The following is a 20,990-nucleotide window of genomic DNA, read 5'->3' as shown; positions in this document are numbered from 1 at the left end:
GGCAATGGCAAGGAAAGCGTTTCTGAAGAAGAGAAATTTGTTAACATCGAGTATAGATTTATGTGTCAGGAAGTCATTTCCGAAAGTATTTGTATGGAGTGAAGCCACATATGGAAGTGAAACATGGACGATAAATAGTTTGGACAAGAAGAGAATAGAAGCTTTCGAAATGTGGTGCTACAGAAGAATACTGAAGATTAGATGGGTGTATCACATAACTAATGAGGAGGTATTGAATAGAATTGGGGAGAAGAGGAGTTTGTGGTGCAACTAGACAAGAAGAAGGGACCGGTTGGTAGAACATGTTCTGAGGCATCAAGGGATCACAAATTTAGCATTGGAGGGCAGCGCAGAGGGTAAAAATCATAGAGGGAGACCAAGAGACGAATACACTAAGCAGATTCAGAAGGATGTAGGTTGCAGTAAGTACTGGGAGATGAAGAAGCTTGCACAGGATAGAGTAGCATGGAGAGCTGCATCAAACCAGTCTCAGGACTGAAGACGACAACAACAACAACAACAACAACAACAACAACAACAACAATAATCATCAACGTTCAAATATAACATAAGGATTTCACATGCTTCTTGACCACATCTGTACCTAAAATGTTACATAAAATAAGACTGTAATGCTGTAATTTAAAAAATTATTATCATTTCTGTCTGCATTTAATGCACTAAGTTTTAAATTAAACAATTTTTCAATGTAACATAACAGTAACTTATGCTTCATTTCCTAAAAAATATGCCTTATCTTGGTATCATTGGATTGCAGCGTCTTTGACACTCGTGTACTTTGTAAACCATGTATTTGGTTTCATATGTCGTAAATCAAAACATGTTGTGCACATTGAAAACTCATTTTGTGACTGAACAAAAGTGGTTAACAATGCAGTCCATTGTTTCTGACTGTGAAAATACAAACATCCTTGAGAATGCATTTCACTGAAACAAAACTGCAAAAACAAACGTGCCAGGTGGGCACTGCATCTCAGTTGCATTCAATTACAAATCTGCAGGGCAATCATTTTGATTACACATTTGTGACTGAATAACTGTTCACCCTAGAGCAGCTCGCAAGAAACCAATGTATAGTTTGCTTTGGTGAAAAAAAAAAACTTGTGATGATGAGTTGTAAAAATTTAAAACCAGTAACAGTAGTTTTTCAGTAAAGCAAACTAAAATCAATTTGTGGCTAGTTGCTGTACATCATCAACAATTTATTTCGTGTAACAGTCACAGTCTCCAATCATGTCTTTAACAAAATTGCAGAAATAGATTTGTTTATTGGGCATTATTGGCAGCTTTTGCTGTAATAGGTTTTTAATTGATTTCACATTTGCTGGCACCAGTATCCCTTCTCCTGCAGTGAAAGGATACATTCCATGTATGGGACATGTGGGTAGAATGGGACTATTTTTCACAATATTTTGATGCTGACGATGGAAGGAAAAGACTTATTTACTAACATGAGCTAAGCTGAAATTACTGGCAAGTCATTGCAATTGACTGTGAATGAAATGTATGTGTTTTAAGAGTCATCAAACTAATGTATTGTCTTTAATACTCAAGAATAACAACGTACTTGAAAAAAATCAGCACAGGTGCAAGCTAGAGCCAACCAGTTTATACAAAATAGATATTTTGTTATTTAAAGTAATGAAAAAGTAGTCGATGACCACAGCGCCTCAGAAGAAGAGGAAAATAAACGTTGGAAATTTAGATCCTTAATGGACAAAGTGAAAGACGGATGTATAAAACTACCACAAGAAGCCACCTTGGCCATTGGAAAACAGATTATTTTGTTTACAGGCATCTGCACTGTTAAGCAGTTTGCTCAAGGCAAGCCCAATCATTAGGGATTAAAGAAATTTGTTTTCGCTTCTCCTGTAGGATTTGTTATGGATTTGTAGGTGTACCTGGGCAAAGAACATTTCCTAGTTCTACAGATGAAAATAATCTGGGTGTTCGAGTGTCCGCAGCACTTAGACAATTTTAAACAGTCACTTATCTTCTTTGATAAGTATTTTATTTTACTGTCTGCTGGAAACCCTAGAAGGAAAGGGCAATGCATGTTCAGCAACAATTATGAAATGTTGAACACCACCAGAAACACAGGAGGAGGAGGAGGAGGAGGAGGAAATTAGTGTTTAACGTCCCGTCGACAATGAGGTCATTAGAGACGGAGCACAAGCTCGGATTAGGGAAGGAAATCGGCCGTGCCCTTTCAAAGGAACCATCCCGGCATTTGCCTGAAGTGATCTAGGCAAATCACGGAAAACCTAAATCAGGATGGCTGGACGCGGGATTGAACCGTCGTCCTCCCGAATGCGAGTCCAGTGTACCAGAAACACACCTCACAGCAGATACAGTTTTAAGCAAAATGCCCAGGGGGCTCTTCAGTCTATATGGCAAGACAATGTACTGTGCGTGATAAAATGGTACGACCTGAAGTCCATTCTGCTTGCATCTACAAAACTAAGTGTACAGCCTGAGAATAAATAGTTAAAAATAAAATAAATAATTTAATTTAGATTCAGGTGACAAGAAATACAATTTCAACATGGGAGGCATAAACCTTGCTGACAACATGATCAGCTATTACAGGGTCAACGCTCAAACAAAAAGGTGGACTGTAAGAACTATTTTTCATTCTCTTGATTAGTAACTGCAAACATCTTTGTGCAATATATTGTGAACACGATTAAACTAAATGAGCCTGAAAAGATAACTTTGGCATAGGAATTCGTAGAAAAAGATTATGATACTTCCCTTGACACAGATAACAGAGACAATGACAAATGAAAATGGAAGAGAAGTAATGATGATTGTACACCACCAAAGAGGAGGAAACACAATCTTCCAGTCACGATGAATGAATGGGGGGGAGGGGGGGGGGGGGGGAGGGTGCATTGTGAGGACAGTGGTTGCAGAAAAAAATAAAAAAAATGTGTCAAACTTGTGAAGCATATTTTTCTCTATGCATAAAAACTGTTTTTCAGAGGTGCATTAGACACTATTTTGGGAAAGAGTTAATGATCTGTAGTGTTGTGTTTAGTGTTACATATTTTTGATATATTTTTCTTAAGCTTAAATTATAAATGTTACATTTCCTTTACATTTTATTACTAATGACTTTCATACTGTGCAAGTAACAACTTACATTTACACAACAAAACAAAAATAAGTTAAAGATCTTGCTAAAATATACAATAAATTCATTTTAGAAGAAATATAAGCAAGCTTACTCATCCCTGTATGTCAAGGAAGAACTCTTTGTAAGTCCAGCAATATCTATCTATTCAAACCTAATGTCCACCTCTTTAATCCTCCTCGTAACACTGGGCCCCACAAGCACACTGCAAATGCACATATCCTTGTTTTCAAAAATATTATTTTCAAAATGTATTATTTTCTCACTCTGAGTCCACTGTATCCAAAGATGATTTGTTCACTTTCATATTTACAACAAATTAAAATTTATTCATAATTTTTGCACTGAGTACCACTGGGGTCAATATGAACCTATATGCACACTGGAAATATGTATCTCCCTTGTTTTCAAAGTTACTATTTTCAAAATATGCACAATGGAAATACATATCTCTTGTTTTCAGAGCACCTATTTTTGAAATATATGACTTTCTCCCTGTAACTCATTTGTATCCAATACTGTTTTCTTCAGTTTTATATTTACAACATACTGTATTAAAATTTATTCATTGTTTATCACACTGAATATCACTGGGGATTTTTTTTTTTTTAATTCTTGAATGTAACATTTACAAAAATACAATGATGACTGTTACATTAAACAGTTGTAATGTATATTATTATGTTAGATCATTAAAATACATCAAGTGTAAATTACAATGGAACTCAGTGAAACAAAAAAATCTTGGCAGTACAACGGTTAATATGTCGTTTGTAATGATCTAACACAGTTCTGAGAATTTCATTATTAATATGTTGGTAAAATACATCTGCACCTCAAGAGATTAAGTTCTCACGTAATGCTACTTCATTATTTTCACTCAATCATTAATTCATTCACACAAACTCTGATCTGAAAATTCCACCATCAACTGAGTCGTCCTTCTGACATGTGGACTAAGTGAAGTTATACATTAATAGGTGGAAGCAAACTTTCCTGGCTTAATCACCAGCAAGTATGACTAGTGCTAATCTACTAAAACTGGTTACAATGAGAATTGCTTCTAAATTACTTTATAGGCTCCCCATAAAATGTGAACCCTGGCAAAGTGGGGTGGCTTATGTGCTTCAATGATACAAAAGCCATACTGTAGATACATCCACAACAGAAGGGTATCTGTGGAGGGGCCAGACTAACTCGTGGTTCCTATAAGCCTTCACAGTAGCTGCAGGGGTAACAGACTAGACAATTGACTGATCTGGCCTTGCAAAATTACCTAATATGGCCTTGATGTGCTTGCGCTGCAAATGGCTGAAAGCAGGGGAAACTACATGTCTCCCTCCCTGAAGGCATGCAGTTCTAAAGCATGGCTTAATAGTGATGGCATCCACACACTCAGATCAAATATTCCGGAGGTAAAATAGTCAATCATTTGGATCCATGGAAGGGGACTACTTATGAGGATATTGTCACGAGGAAAAACAAAACTGGGGTCCTATGGGTCAGAGCAGGGAATTTTAGATATTTAATTGAGTATGTAGGTTAGATAATTTAAATGGGAAAGTCAGATATAGTGTGGTGGCAAGAAGAACAAGAGTTTTAGTCAGGTGAGTAGTACAGGATCAAATAGAGGTAATGTGGGAGTGGGTCTAATAATAAATGAGAAACTGCAGATATGGGTAAAATGAAGCGAATACCCACCACAGTAACCCACGTAGTCTACTTGGTAGATGATGAAGAGTTTGAAAGCTGTAAGATGAAATAAAGGAAATTACTCAGACAGTTCAGAGACATGAAAATTTAATTATGATGGGTGACTGGAGTTCAATAATAGGAGGAGATCTACAGGGACAAGGAATGAAAGAGGAAGCTACATGGTAGAATCATTGCTCTTTATCTGAGAACCATCTATGAAGGTTGAGTACAGAAAAGAAACCGGGAGAGACTGGAAGATAGATTTTGAAACCAGACTTTAAACTGCAAAATATCCAAGGGCAGATGTGGTCTGACTATAATTTACTGGTTATCAACTGAAAGATTGCAGAAACATAAGAAATTAAGGAGACAGGACATGGACAAGTTGAAAGAACCAAAGATCGTTGAGCATTTTGGAGGGAGCTTTAGGCAATGACTGACAAACAGGGAAGTGGAATGAAACAAAAGATGAATGGGTAACTTAAGAGACATGAAATCTTGAAGACAGCACAGTTTGAAATAGGTAAAAGACAAGGCCTTGTAAGAATCCTTGGATAACTCAGGAAATATTTAATTTAATTGATGAAAGCAGAAAATACAAAAAATCTGGAAGGTCAAAGGTGCTGTATCCGCAAGTTGCTGGATACCAGTGCACACGACATAGAAAGGGTGAGAAACAATGACCACGCAAGGGGGGGAAGACTGTCTGGGGTTGGGACTCAAACCCACACCAGAGCTGAGCAACGGGGCACACGAACGTGGACCCAACACAACAAGAGCAAGGCAACAGCAATCTGGGCTACAATAAAGTGCAACAAACTTTTGAAACAATGCTGTTGACAGATCAAGTACGAGCCACAATCCAAATCGAGACCAGAGTGGAAAACCAATATCAAGTGAAGTCACCAGCGAGCAGTCAGTAGTATAGTGGAGATAGTAATGAATGCTGTCAGATGGGGTACACGACTGACAGAGTGGTCGAGAAATGGCAGTATTTATACCAGCCGCAAGGGACGTTCCTGGCTGGTGTATTCACGATGTGAGACGGTGGCGCACTCACTAGATGTGTGCAGTGCCACGGTGACAGTGTCCTCTATCAGCCATCAAGATCCATTTGTTCCAGCAGACATTCAATTTCCGCGTGACCCAACACCAGTTATGTATATTAGGTTTTATGCAAAGGAAACAACTTGCGGACAATATTAGAGTAACAGAAGAGTATAAAGGTGAAGACGAAATAGGAGATACAATATGGTGTGAAGAATTTAACAGAGTACTGAAAGACCTGTCAAAACACGATCCCTGGAGTAGATGGCATTTGGTCAGAAGTATCGAGATCCTTGGGAGAGCCAGCCATGACAAAACTTTCTCACAAAGTGTCCAAGTTTTGGGTATGCAAGCAAAACGGATTTCTTGTCATACCACTTTATCATACACAATACATTGTCTTGCCTTACGAACTCATCAGAGAGCCCTGCGCATCCTGCTTAAAATTTTATCTGGTGTGAGATGTACTTCCAGTGGTGCTCAAGATTTCATAATTGTTCCTGAACCTGCAATGCCTTTTCTTGCTAGAATTTCCAGTAGGGATTGTGAAGTAAAATATCTATCAAAGACGATAATGCCAAAAGTTTTGGAAACTTTTTTAAAGGTGCTGTGGAAGGTAGAATGACGCAGCAAGTACCCCACTTTTCAGTCAGAGACTTTTAAATAAACAGCAACATATTCACATTTCTGTGCTCTGATAGGAGCATTTTTCCGCTGGCTAATATATATTTTACGTGTTTGGAACTATTTTCTGGAATTGTGTACCCTTGTATGGTAGTGTAATGTGGACAAAAAGAAATGCTAAAAATTAGATGGGCAGATCCATTAGGTATTGAAGATGTACAGATTTAAACAGGGGGGGAAGAAAGACATTTTTGGCTAAATCTGACAAAGACAGGACAGGTTGACAGGACACATCCTGATGCAGCAAAGAATTGCTGATTTGGTAATGGGAGAGTGAAGGAGGGATACCAAGGTACAAATAAAGTAAGCAGGTTCGAATGGAAGTAGGTTGCAGTAGTTACATGGAGATGAAAAGGCTATTGTGGAGAGCTGTCTCAAACCAGCCTATAAACCAAAGAAACAACAAACTTGTATATTATGACATAAAAATACCTACACTGCTCAGGAGATGTTTTTATCCAATCCTTCAAAGGAAACTCTTATGTCACATATAAAGAACAGTAACAGCTGTCAGTATACTGATGAAGTGAAAAATCTATGTAATGTGAATAAATGTTAGGGATGTAAATTCTCTGTGACTTTAAGTCCATTATTTTGATAAATTTTATGAAGAATGACTGGTGAGGTATTGTTCTACTTCATTTTTGAAAATCTGAGCATTTTCAATTTCTTGCCTGATGTCCATTGGTAAAAATCTATGAAATTTTTGCACCAGAGTATAAAACAACAGTATGCATAGTCTGTAGGGAAATTATTGTTACTTCTAATACTGTGGTTGTAAACTGCAGCTGATTTCATCCTAAATTCACTCTTATTATTAATTGGAGTACACACATTGCCAAATCAATACTACTAGTACACTGCTTGACAACTGCTAAGAAACAGAGACTTCGTTGGGAAGGAATAATCACAGACACTGATGAAGGACATGAAACACAGTGCACAAGTAATTGAGATGGAGTGATACATTTATATAGATTTCACCACATGAGAAAATGTGATAATAGTCATGCATAATGTTCCTGTTTGATCCAGATAAGACTCAATATAAAGGGACTCTCAGATAGGAATATGCCCTCCTTGAACAGTGATTCCCATTTTGCATCTGATATTCATGCTAGTTACCAAACTGTTGAGGAGTCCTTGGGGGATATTGTCCCACTCCTCTCTCAAGGCAATTTTCAGTTCTTGTATAGTCTGGGGAGGGGGTGATCGCTGAGGAACATGTCTGCCAATAGCATCCCAGGCATGATCTATAGTGTTCAGGTTCACGCAGTAAACAGGTTATTCCGTACATTCCTTTCTAGTGTTTCCAGCACCTCACTAATCCCGTGTGGGCAGACACTGTCATTCATAAGCAGGAAGTCAGGACCTACTGCACCCCTGAACAGATGTGATCATAATCATTTGCGATGGTGAAGTGGCAGTCATTGGCGAACATCACTCTGGACCACTGTTGCTGAACCCACCCGACATGCTCCCTACACTAATGAACTATCTCTTGACAATGCTGTGGTTGAAATGGGATGCATTTAACAGGTTTCCCAGAATACAACCCAATGAGATATCTGTCCCTCGGTGTCACTAGGATTGCATATATCGGTTCTCTTGCAGTATGGTGATCCATCTATGATCACCAGTTTGCTTACAAATAGCATTTCCACCTTCAGTGGCCTTTTCTAACCATGAGATGACACTTTTAGGCATACCAATTACTTTGGCTACAATAGCTTTGGGCCATCCAACTGATTGTCCATGGTTGCAAGCACTCAAAGGATGTCTTGCAGGCTTGGTGTTGTACCAGATGGAATATTGCGCTAATTGGATCCACTACAACCTTCATTAAATACCACACCGCATGAATTGCCAAATGCATACAAGACATTCATGCACAGGCTCCAATGTAGGTTTTCCTTTTACAATCATTGGTCGCATGTTCCACAGCAATTGCAAGTTGTTCCCTAGCAAGTATCAGCTGTTCCCTACCAGTATGTAGGCGCACAGACCTGTCTCCGTTCTGGGCGTGGCCGCTTGGCATCTGGTTCGCCACAGTCCGGTGTCCTTTTTGTCAGCTTCTGAACTTTCAGAACATGCTTTCTCGATGAATAATGTTGCTTCGCTTGAAATGGGGAGCCAAACTGAAATAGAAAATACAACTGCTTCATTGTGTGCTTCCAACCAACTCCAATATAGCAATGTTGTGTGTAAAATTACTAAAGGCAGAATTAATTAACTGGAAACAGTGAGTCTACAAAGTTATTCCAAATCGTATCATTAAGGCTGAAACATTGAGTCTATTGAATCTGGAAAACATTTTTTTAAAAATATGAAACATTTTGAAAACTGAGAATACAATAATATGGAATTGATTATAAAACATCACTTTTATTACATGTGAATAATGACACATGATCTCTGGCATAATTCACACCACAAATTATTTGTAAGACATTGCGTGCAAAAACTATCATAACAGTTCTATAAAAGGTCACAAAACAAAAATGAGGAAACTACATGGACATCAATTTACTACATAACACTCCCAATGAAAAAAAGCATGTCACTCTAGTTCCTAAAACAGCAAGAGTTACAAAATAAGCAACACTGATTCCAAAAAGAGATATCATGTTCAGATGCAGTACCCATAGTGAAATAAGCACTTGAAGTAAAGTAATTCAGCACCATGTATTATCTTCAACTTATTTGAGAGATAAAAGTTTCCAACATATGAAATACTGGATATTTAGTTTCTTAATTGAGGAATTAAGTGTTATTACATCCTATATAAAAAGCAGGAAAAATAATAACTCAACAAAATATTCGTCATGACAAGTTAAATTTATAAGACAGTCCTTCACACATATTCTTAAATATATGTCTTAGAATTAGAAATGTAACCATCAGTGTATTCCACATAACAAATGTTAATCATTTTTATGGAGAGGTAGAAACTTCAGAATAATAAGCTTATGTATGCTGACAAATATGCACTTCAAAAATTTATCAGTAAGAGTTAAACAAATTTGATATAGTTCTTGCAAGTAACCCCTCATTTTAGAAATTTTAGTCATGTGTAATTATTTACCTAAGAAAGTTTACTGTTAGGAAATTTAAAAGGAAATAAGCAAGGAAAGTTAGTAGCTACCATTTCCAATAACAAAACAACCATACGAACATTAAGAAATGTCTAGCATCTTCTCTGCACAATCACCTCTCCCTTATTATTTAATTATCCACAAAAGCCTCTGAACATTCTGTAACTTTTTTTCGCTACTGAAGCTTAATTCATTACAAATGCAATCAAGCAAAGTTGTGACTGTAAGAGAAAGAAAGGAAATGATCCAGATCCACCTGTTCTGGATTCTTCCCAGATTGTAACATCCTTGCTCTACACCTCAATCGAGAAAAACCTATAAATAATGTAAGGAATTGTCAGTCATAACTCCATTAATAAATAAGTTTGCTTCATGCTGCATGAATCAAGAGCACTGTTGCCATACAAGCAGTGTCAGTGACAAGCATCTACAGTTTTTGGTAATATTTCTTTCTTTCATACACTACATGGACAAGTGTCACAGTAAAAACATCATTTTGAATGAGCAATTGTATGAATGGTCTTTTATTGCCACCAGTTTCAATCTACATTGATCATCTTCATAATACTTTAACTATTATACATCTGTGATGTACTGTCAAGCAGTCTTGGGCATGCAAGATGAGTATTTGTATATTCTTATTCCATTCACTCCAAGTGGGCATCTAACAATGTGTATGGTTGTATTCAAGAACAGTCAACAACACAGAGGTTTGCCTCCAGATCGTGGTCTCTCCTTTTCAGCAGATTTATTACTTTAATGTCTTTTTCATTACTATGTAATGTTTATTTCGGTCTTTAACAGAGGAACACATGAAATCTTAGCTATAATGTGTATGGAACCACAAAACGGAATGGTTGTGGTAAGTTCCTACGGGACCAAACTGCTGAGGTCATTGCTCCCTGGGCTTACACACTACTTAATCTAACTTAAACTAGCTTAAGCTAAGGACCACACACACACACACACACACACACACACACGCTCGAGGGAGGACCCGAGCCTCCAATGGGGCGAGCCACGCAAACTGTGGCAATGTGCCTCAGACCGCGCGGTGGAACCGTAAAATTACATGATACACATTTAATGTGTCATCATTGAAGTAAATACATATACATATGTATTCTGTAAATATATTCATGCACTAACGTATATTCTAATGCCACAGAGATAATCAATGTGTGTCAAAACAAGTTACAATAAAAGATCAATCATACAGTTTCGTGTTCAAAATAACTTTCTAAAAAATACCTAAAAGCTGTTTCTCAATGCCTTTTGAAAATTTTAACAAATGACAATGAAACAATAGCATGCAGTTACAGCCATGGGCTGAGGAACAGGCTTCTAACTGGCAGTTACATAAAAGATGAATGTTACTGATGAGAGAACCTATATTTCACTCTCTCACATGCCGCCTTGGCAGTTCATTCATTCATTCATTCAATCATTCATTCACACATTGTCTTCTGTAAATCCCATCATGAATGTGAGTCTTCGCGAATGTGGATCCAGTCAAATTGTATATTAAAAGGCAAAAGCAGCCACTGCAGGCTACTTCTAGGTATGAGTTATTATGACTAGTGTTTTTTTTTAATTTTTTTTTTTTACTCTCAATGATAATTATTAAGGTTAGGAATGTAAGTTGTAAGGGGTATTACTATCAATAGTGGTATGACAGTCACATGCACCACTGCTTCTCTGGAACATACAGTGCTGAGCATGCCTTTTTAGGCAGAAAGCATTCTCCTGGAGGTTTTTTTGATCAACAATGCCAGAAGACCATTCAAGCACCTCCTACATGAGGTGATGGCCGGTATTGAGGTTTCATGTGGAACAATTGTATGCCAGTTGAGTTGTAGCAAAAAATATGAAGTTTGTGGATGTTGATAAAATATAATTTTGGAAAATCTCTGTCAAATGGATGGCAAACTGATTAAAAGAGTTTATCTGCAGAGGTTGTGTGTAATTACACATGCAATCAGTCAACAAATTAGTATCATCATTCTAAGTCAGTATTGCTTGTTGGAGCTACATTATTAATTCAAGAAGTGTTAAGGCTACGGTGAACAGTTAGTGTGATAGTTTAAAATGAAAAAACAATACAGAAATGGCAAACTTCAGCATGAAAGCGGATCTAAGTTCAACTGTTAATCTGAGCATATACATACTTATCTGTTGTTAGGAATTGTCTTACTTAATGCACTCAATAAACAAAGTAAACAGTACGAACTATTGTGCTTTCAAAAGCAACCCTTTTCTTTACAGTGAACAACTGATGATTTTAATATACGTAAAGAAAAGAGACTCATTTTGATTTTCGACAACACGGTCAGATTTGTTGTCTCTGTTAACCAACTATTACCCATGTCAAACTATCATAAAGAAAACCATTTAAATTGAGAATCAGCACAATGTAGTGGGTGGCAGGTTACAAACTTTTAGGAAGGACAGCTAAATTAAAGTGGCTGTGAATGGATCACAGAGGGGTTTATAGAAGTCGTATCAAGGTGTTACACTTTCAATCTGAACTCTACTTCCCTTCATTATAAGAAGTGCCCTTATTTATTTTGCATGAGCTATAATTAAATTAATTTTGTGTTCTTGGTCTTGAAATACCTGATATATGATGGCACTGTGGCAGAGCGTTAAACAGACAGAGGGGACAAATGTATCACTTTCATTCACCATGTTCCACAAATATCAAATGCAACACATTGTATTATACATTTATATGCTTTGTGACAAGTTTTTTATTACTAAGAAATAAATATTTGTTTCAAATTTTCTCTTTTTCCTTATTCTACATATGTGAAGATCATTTCACTTAAAGTGTATCTAATCTAATCCAATCCAACCGCTGTCTTCTGTACTTGTTTCTGGCCTGAATATTAAATGCCTCAATACTGGTTTCCAGAAAAAGGGTACTGTATCCAGAAAGTTAACAAGTTAAACAAAAATGCATGTGTACAGTGGGACTTCAAATATGGATATGGTGCAGGGGCTCACGCTAAAAATACAATTCAATTCTCCTTCATAAATGAACAAGCAAAAACTGCCTTTTCTTACAATTACAATACAAATGTTGTATTGCGTCAAGAATGTGTGTATAATTTTATCAGAGCAATAAAATACACGATTAATTTAGTCACACTGTTAACTCACTATTGGATGCAGAAGTATGTTGAACATTTCATTTAAGATATGGATAGACTTTTTTCCAAATACAGAATACAAAATGTTAATACAGTGTAGATCGCGCAACCCCATCATTTATATTGTTTTAACTCTTTTAAACAGAAAAAAGTCAACAGTCAGAGAGCACACACACAGCAATTCCTTTACTCAATATTCTGCATTGTCCTTAAATTTCTTTTTCTGGTTATTCTGATACTCAGTTGCATAATCCTCTTACAATAATTCACATTCATAAACTGTAGCTACTTTTTCACCTCTGCTCATCCTCAGCACATAGCTGAATTACACTGAAGAACCAAAGAAACTGGTACACCCGTCTAATACTATGTAGTGCCTCCATGTGCATGCAGAAGTGTCGCAACATAACGTCTATAAATCTGTAAGAGTATGAGGGGGTGGAGATCTCTTCTGGACAGCACATTGCAAGGCATCCCAGATATGCTCAATAATGTTAACGTCTGGGGAATTTGGTGGCCAGCAGAGGTGTTTAAACTAAGAAGAATGTTCCTAGAGCCACTCTGTAGCAATTTTGGATGCGTGAGGTGTCACAGTGAACTGCTGGAATAGCCGTAGTCTGCCGGAATGCACAATGGACATGAATGGATGCAGGTGATCAAACAGGATCTTATGTGCATGTCACTGTCAAAGTCATATCTAGACATATCAGGGGTCTCATATCACTCCAACTGAACATACCCCACACCATTACAGAGCTTCCACCAGCTTGAACAATTCCCTGCTGACATACAGGGTCATGGATTCATGAGGCTGTCTCCATACCCGTACATGTCCACATCCATCCACTCGATACAATGTAAAATGAGACTCATCTGACCAGGCAAGATGTTTCCAGTCACCAACAGTCCAATCTCGATGTTGATGGGCCCAGACGAGGCGTAAAGCTTTGAGTTGTGCAGTCATCAGGGGTACATGAGTGGGCCTTCGGCTCCAAAAGCCCATATCAATGATGTTTCACTGAATGGTTCGTGGGCTGACACTTGAATCTGCAGCAATTTGCGGAAGAGCCCCACTTCTGTCATGTTGAACGATTGTCTTCAGTCGTCATCGGTCCCATTCTCGCAGAATCTTTTTCTGGCTGCAGTGATACTGGAGATATGATGTTTTACCAGATTTATGATATTCATGGTACACTTGTGAAATGGGTGTATGGGAAAATCCCAACTTCATTGCTACCTCGGAGATGATGTGTCCCATTGCTCGTGCGCCGACTATAACACCATGTTCAAACTCACTTAAATCTTGTTAACCTGCCATTGTAGCAGTAGTAACCAATTTAACAACTGTGCCACACACTTTCTGTCTTATGTAGGCATTGCCCACCACAGCGCCATATTCCGCCTGTTTACGTATCTCTGTATTTGAATATGCATGCCTATACCAGTTTCTTTGGTGCTTCAGTATATTTCTCCAGCCTTTGGCCTTTCTTTAATTTTACAGGCTAATTTTTGCAGAATCAAGAATTGAAACTACCAGCACTCATGACAGAAAAAGAGTACATCTTTTCCAACAGCCAAAACAATAACAATCAAATGAAAGTTCATAGGAGAAACACAATACCTCAGTTTAAAAAATGTATTAAACAAGCCCTCATCTCCTGCAAAATGTACCAAAACCACTGTTTTATAAAGCCTTATGTATAAGGTTTTTTTAATTTGGTTTTATGATATGACTAGCACAAAAAAATTCACCACAATGATATTAACATTAAAAGTTCAAAAAATTTCTATGAAGTATGTCCAAAAAACACCTTTGTGAGAAATTAAAAAAAAGCAATTGCTGGCAGTTATTTATGTGAACAAAGGAAATATTAAATGACACATGCAGAGTGCAAATCAGTTGTGATGTGATGATGATGGTGATGGCAAAAAAAGAAAGTAACTTTGTAAATAGTACAACTTAGTGGAGAAACAGTGCAAAAAACTCAGTGACAAAAGGCAAGGGGACTTCAGGTCTTTTCACATCTTTTTTCACTAATATTAGAGAAAATTACAACAGTAAGAAAGAATTTTGTAAATGAACGTGTTTGAACTCCAAGGAGATGTACCTAAGAGACCAGAGAGGTGGCAACAGTGTCCTCCTGTTTGACCAGGAAGGTCCCTGTTACATCAAGCTCATTCACTGGAAAGTCACTAAATAAAGTGTAAACATGTAAACAGATACAGCAGCAATTATAAACAATAAAATAAAATTACATATGAAAAATCAGTTCCACTGAAAAAAATCTGTTGCCAAGTATGGAATTACTGATAAATTTTTAATTACCATCTCACCTCAAAGTGATATTTTACTTCAATGTAAAACATATTTCATAAATGCCATTTCTATAATTAGATACAGAATAATTGTTCCAGTTATTCCAACTGTGTTTATAAAAATTAGAACCATAATAAATTCCCCCTCCTACATGTAAATAAATGTCTCCTTTGCAACCAACACACCAGCTCCATGAGAAAAGGTGCGATTCAGCATTGAGCGAGTTTCAGATGAGCCCCTAACCATGACATGGGCTTTTCATATCTTATTTTGGTTCACACAGGGTGTGAATGTAGGAAAGTGGGGCATCCACACTAGCTCTGACAGCACTCCTAGAGTGTATATTTCTTGTTGCAATTTACTTTCAGACTACCATTACTTAGTAAATGTCAAAAATTCTTAACAGGATATTTTTACAAATTCTTATTGCTCCAACATTAATTTATGTTATGCTTATTTCTATGGAATAGTTAATATTGATGAGGAGCTCGATATTTAAAATTTAATAGTATCATGTGCTCTAAAAATGTCTAATCAACTAACAAACTTTTGCTGAAACATTGACCTGTACTAAGTTATAGCACTAACTTTCTTGAAATTTGATTTTACTTAATATGCAGTAATTATGAAGTGAATTTAATTCAAAGATTTCACTATTTACATAACAGCATAGTAATAAATACTGTGTCAATTATGCTACAAAACAGTAGGATCGAAATCATTAATATTTAAAAAGGGCATATGAATTGCTGACACATACAATCAAATGTATTTTAATTATATTATGATAATATCAGATTAGTGTAAATCATACAAAATAACCCTATGTAAATAATTATTCAAGTATTGGTATAAATATGTGCTGATTTGGACTATATATTGTAGTGTCACAAAAGCAAACTACTGCACTCTTATTTCTACTGCATCTGTAACGTATGGTAATGAAAGAGAAGAATGTATCTTTTGTATGAGTACTAGTTGTTAAAGCATAAGAATGGATTTCTTGACATGTGCTTTCTATATTTCAAAATAGTTCACTGAATGACAAGACCGAGTCAAGTCCATCCAGTGCAAGTCATAGTCTGCCTGTAGAGCTGGTCATTTTATGAACATGTGGTGTGAGTCTGCAGTTCCAAGCGTGTCAACTTTGGGTGACTGCAATATCATTACATATTGTTCTTTAATTGTTAAGGAAAAAATGTATTATTTGATCTGTATTAAAGATCAGTTACTGCCTTGTCTTTCACATGGATCCTTAGTTTCTGGTTCACTGTTGTGATACTGTAACTGGACTGCACTACAATATTTATGCATTTAATGGTTGAACTTCATTTATTAGAAGTGAAAAATGTAACACACAAATATTTCAAATACTGGAACTCACATGTGAGAATGTACTTGATATTTTAGGAAATAGTAACTTTTCTTTGTAAAGTAAATATTTTTTAAAAAGTTTATCAGCCTGAAAGATGTTGACAGAGGTGGTACAAAAGTGAACTGACAGATAACAAGCAATGTAAAAAAAGAACTGATTTAACAAAAACACTTTCCTCTTATGACAATGCTTTAATTTGATTCCAGACAAATAATTTATTTAAATACTTACAATCTACTAAATTGAAGGAAATCTACTAAAGAATAACCCATGTAGCACAAATTACCATACCAACATTATTCCCTTGCTTTTTATAGATACTTTTTGAAAATGGGTGAAGAAAAATCATGCAGTGGGACTTCTTTGGGGAAATCTGTAAGTATTTACTACAAACTTTGCTACCCACCTTGAGGACAGTAGGGATTGACTAACAATTTTAAATGAAATTGGCAGGCCTAAGGCAGCTCTGTAATGTTATTCAGTACTATAATCATTGAGTAGGGATTAAACACAAGGATCATATGATTTGTGCTTCATGACATCAAGCATTACAAAGCTTTAATACAACCAATTTCTTTACTGGCTGCTGAATTGAAATACACCATAAAAGGACAGTGTCCGCATAAGAAACACAAACACTATACAATATAAAACCACAAACAAGGTGGAGTGGCATTTGCTGTAACACGCTGTTAGTAACAGAAAGTACACTGAAGTGATAAAAGTCATGGGGTATTACATAATATCGTATAGTGTGGCTTTTGGCTGGCATAATGCAGCAACTCGACGTGGTATGGACTCAACAAGTCATTGGAAGTCCCCTGCAGAAATACTGAGCCATGCCTCTAAAGCCATCCTTAATTGCGAAAGCATTGCCAGTGCAGGATTTTGTGCATGAACTGACATCTCAATAATATCCCACAAATGTACACTGGCATTCACGTTGGGTGATCTGGATGGCCAAATAATTCACCTAAATTGCCCAGAATATTCTTCAAATCAATTGCAGACAGTTGAGGCCCAGAGAAATGGCGCATTATCATCCACAAAAATTCCACCGTTGTTGGGGAACATAAGTCCACAAATAACAATTTCCAGTCAGTGCAAAGCAGATTTCACCACACTATCAAAATGGATATGTTTGTCATACATCCCACATTAATTTCCATGATCATTTCACGCAGAATTGTTTGCCTATTAGCACCAACAACTCTATGCAAACGCCGCTGCTCTCAGTCGTTAATTGACGGCCATCAGCCACTGCGTTGTCCGTAGTGAGAGGTAATGCCTGAAATTGGTATTCTCAGCACATTCTTGACATGGTGGATCTCAGAATATTGAATTCCCTAATGATTTCAAAAATGAAATGTCCCACGCATAACTCCAACTACCATTCCATGTTCAAAGTCAGTTAATTCCCTTTGTGTGGCTATAAACTTGCTGGAAACTGTTCTTTGTGAATCACCTAAGTACAAATGACAGCTCCACCAACACAATGCTCTTTTACACCTTGTATAAGTGATACTACTGCCACCTGTATGTGTGCAGATCACTGTCCCACGACTTTTGTCAAATCAGTGTAATGATCTGTAAGTTACAGGCACACCGTGATTGGGGGTTTGTTAAAGCTTGGTAAAATCCTCTGTGCTGACCCCAAACAGAATTCTGCATGGCAGCAGATTAATACTTTTTATGGACTACAGCCATTTCAGTGTGCTAGGCTTTGGACAATCATACATGAATGTGCTCACTCAACAAATGCCAGTTCAAGGCATGGCTTATTTAACATTGAGTTCACTGTTCGTGAAAACCTTCATCACAAACTGTGAAATTTATTGGAAGAATGCAATTACAGAAATAACTGAACAGTGAACTTTGGAACACTATTAGGTCGGAACACCAAAGACAGTGATGCACGAGGGAAGCAATGGATAGATGGGTGTTGTGCACAGTGACAAATGGGTGGTCGGCCACACAACGTGATCACAGAGTGGGATGCTCGACATGCAATCTACACCGCTATAATGAACTGTACAGCTGAGTCCAAAATGGTAGTTAAATACTCAAACATAACAAAGGGTATGCGTTTGGCAACTGTGGCTGTTGGACTATGTTGGTGGATGCATAAACAGTAAGAGACTACAGAGGTGGTGACAGGCTGGCAGCCAGATTGTTAAGTAGCACAGTGACTGAATAATGGTATGAGAAATGATGTGGGGTGCTAGTGGTCAAGACTTTATTTAATGTGCTAAGACAGCAATGGCTTGGATGAAATGATTAAGGCAGTGCTATCCTCCGAGTCGAAATCTTCCTGACACTCTCACGAGGGATGCACAAAGTCTATGCAATGAGCAGGTCCTTTGATGCACCAGGAACAATATAGAAGAGGCCTCGAGAACTAAAAACATCCTGCAGTGTTTTGATGAAGCTTAAGAGTAAGCAACGTTTTGATACCATTGCACAACCTGGCACTCCTTGTTTATGCTATGGATAAAAAGAAATATTTGCTTTAGTAGACAAACTTATTTTGTCAAATGATTATCAGTTCAATACCAAGTACCACAACAGTTATTTCTCAATTCAATATCTAAAAGAAGCATAGCAACTCCACCACAGGTGCTATCTGGATTAAGTTCAGCTTCATTCTAGTGGAAATTTCTACAGTTCTCTACCACTGAGACACCACACCTCCCTCCACAATCTGGCTGGAGGAGGAGAATTTTATTATGATTCTGAGAAACATTTGTGGCGAATAAACAAAGTGATGTCTGGAAACACAGACAAAGTGAGGAGATGCACGAGAGTGTAGAATCAATTCCAAGCATGATATAGAAGAGAAGATTGAGATTAGCTGGGAGTAAGAGGAAGGACAACAACATGTTGACCCAAAAGATGTGGAATGTGACATGCTTAACAGAGAACAATTGGATGAAAGAAGCCTGCAAGTATTGGAAAGTGATGGGGGTATGGGGGGAAACTCCAACAGCAATGCAGTACAGGTCCAACTGCAGGTTAAAATCTGAACTGATATAAAGATCAAAACAGAGATCAAGGAAGCAACGAGAATCAGACAAAGCAAGAAAATCAACAGGTACTGGGTTGGATGGTTTACTAAGCAAATCACTCTTGATGGCAAAAGGCTGAAACAATGCAGATAAATAAACCAGAACACTAAATTTCATGATGCAATACAATAGAAGATCTCTCAAGCCTGTATCTGCAATTTATGACATCACACCCGCAGCTGTAAAATTAATCTATTTAATACTATATAGGTGTGGTGTCTGTTTAGTTGGACATGTCTAACAGAACAGACACCACACATATGCAGTATACCTGTAAGCTTGACTGCTGTGGTATCCTCAACGCAGACGTATGATAATATCCGAACCTCTTGAGGGGAATACAGGAAATGCTGCATGCAAATCAGGTACATGAACAGGGATACTACTTAGTAGTGTGCGGTAGGCTGAGAATTTGGGTCAGACACAAAGTGTGCTTGGATAGCTGAAGCGGTTAAGGTGACCATTTGCATAAAGCAGGAAATCTGGGTTCGAGTCCCGGTCTGGCACAAATTTACAACTTTTGTCACAGAATTGATTCAATACTCAATGGCAGCTGATGCCAGTACCTCCCTCAGAATAATAATCAATTAAAACCTTACCTTTATTTACTGAGGTCTTTTACGATCCCAAACAATATCTAAGAAAGTTATCCAAATAGAAACGTCATCGAAATAAGTATTCAATGTCATGAGTTACATTGAGTGTTGTTACAATTTGCAGCATTTGAATGTTTTCACCCAACTCTGTTTTCTTGTGCATATGATTACAGGACAAACTATAATGAATACCACGAGGGCGTTCAGCATCCAGTTACCAAATTTACACACAAAAGGTCAAATAATACCACAAAATGTCACTATAGTTAGGTAAAAAGGTACAGCCACAGACAAGATTAAAGATGCATACAAGGAAATTCTCTAGTTTGAACCATACTTAAATCACATCCAAAAATTATTCAATTTGGAAATCATTTTAAAATCAGATAACTTGTAAATTTCAAAGCCAGTGCCTGTCAAACATTCAATGGCAATGCACAAGTGTACTACAGTACACATTCCCTCAACAAGCATCAGAAAAGAAAGAGCTGGGTGGATTCACCATTTAGTAGGAGTCAGAGAGGAAATAAATTGAAAGCCCACATTGGGAAAGTTTAAATAAATTCATATTTTGTTACTAAATACTGCAACTTTTCATGTATTTTTAAGACACATTGGCATTCTCCTAACAGGTAATTTGCTCCATACGAAAAAAGAATGTTCATCTCTGTTTTATCTGCCTTTTATCTCTTTTCACTTCCCACTACAGCTGAGCTGTTAAACACAACTTTACCTACAAGATTATACTTCCCCAGTCTCCATGGGGCAAAAAATCACCTGAAAGTCTGACTTCTACAAAAAGAATGT

At 37.2% G+C, this 20,990-nt stretch overlaps 2 protein-coding genes across 2 annotated transcripts in view; one reads left to right on the top strand and one right to left on the bottom strand.

Annotated features, from left to right (window-relative positions):
* The window catches only part of LOC126106355 (basic proline-rich protein-like), a 109,596-nt gene that overhangs the window by 22,140 nt on the left and 66,466 nt on the right, over window positions 1–20,990 (bottom strand). Inside the window, exon 6 of the mRNA XM_049912607.1 lies at window positions 8,590–8,721. Coding sequence (XP_049768564.1) covers window positions 8,590–8,721 — 132 coding nt within the window. The remainder of the gene's footprint in view (window positions 1–8,589; window positions 8,722–20,990) is intronic.
* The window catches only part of LOC126106356 (speckle-type POZ protein-like), a 497,553-nt gene that overhangs the window by 469,262 nt on the left and 7,301 nt on the right, over window positions 1–20,990 (top strand). The gene's annotated exons all lie outside the window — the stretch shown is intronic.

This window comes from Schistocerca cancellata, chromosome 10 (genome assembly GCF_023864275.1).
Source record: "Schistocerca cancellata isolate TAMUIC-IGC-003103 chromosome 10, iqSchCanc2.1, whole genome shotgun sequence".
NCBI classification, from domain to species: domain Eukaryota; kingdom Metazoa; phylum Arthropoda; class Insecta; order Orthoptera; family Acrididae; genus Schistocerca; species Schistocerca cancellata.
Note: the sequence above shows the minus strand (reverse complement) of the source record. Positions and strands in the feature narration are given on the sequence as shown.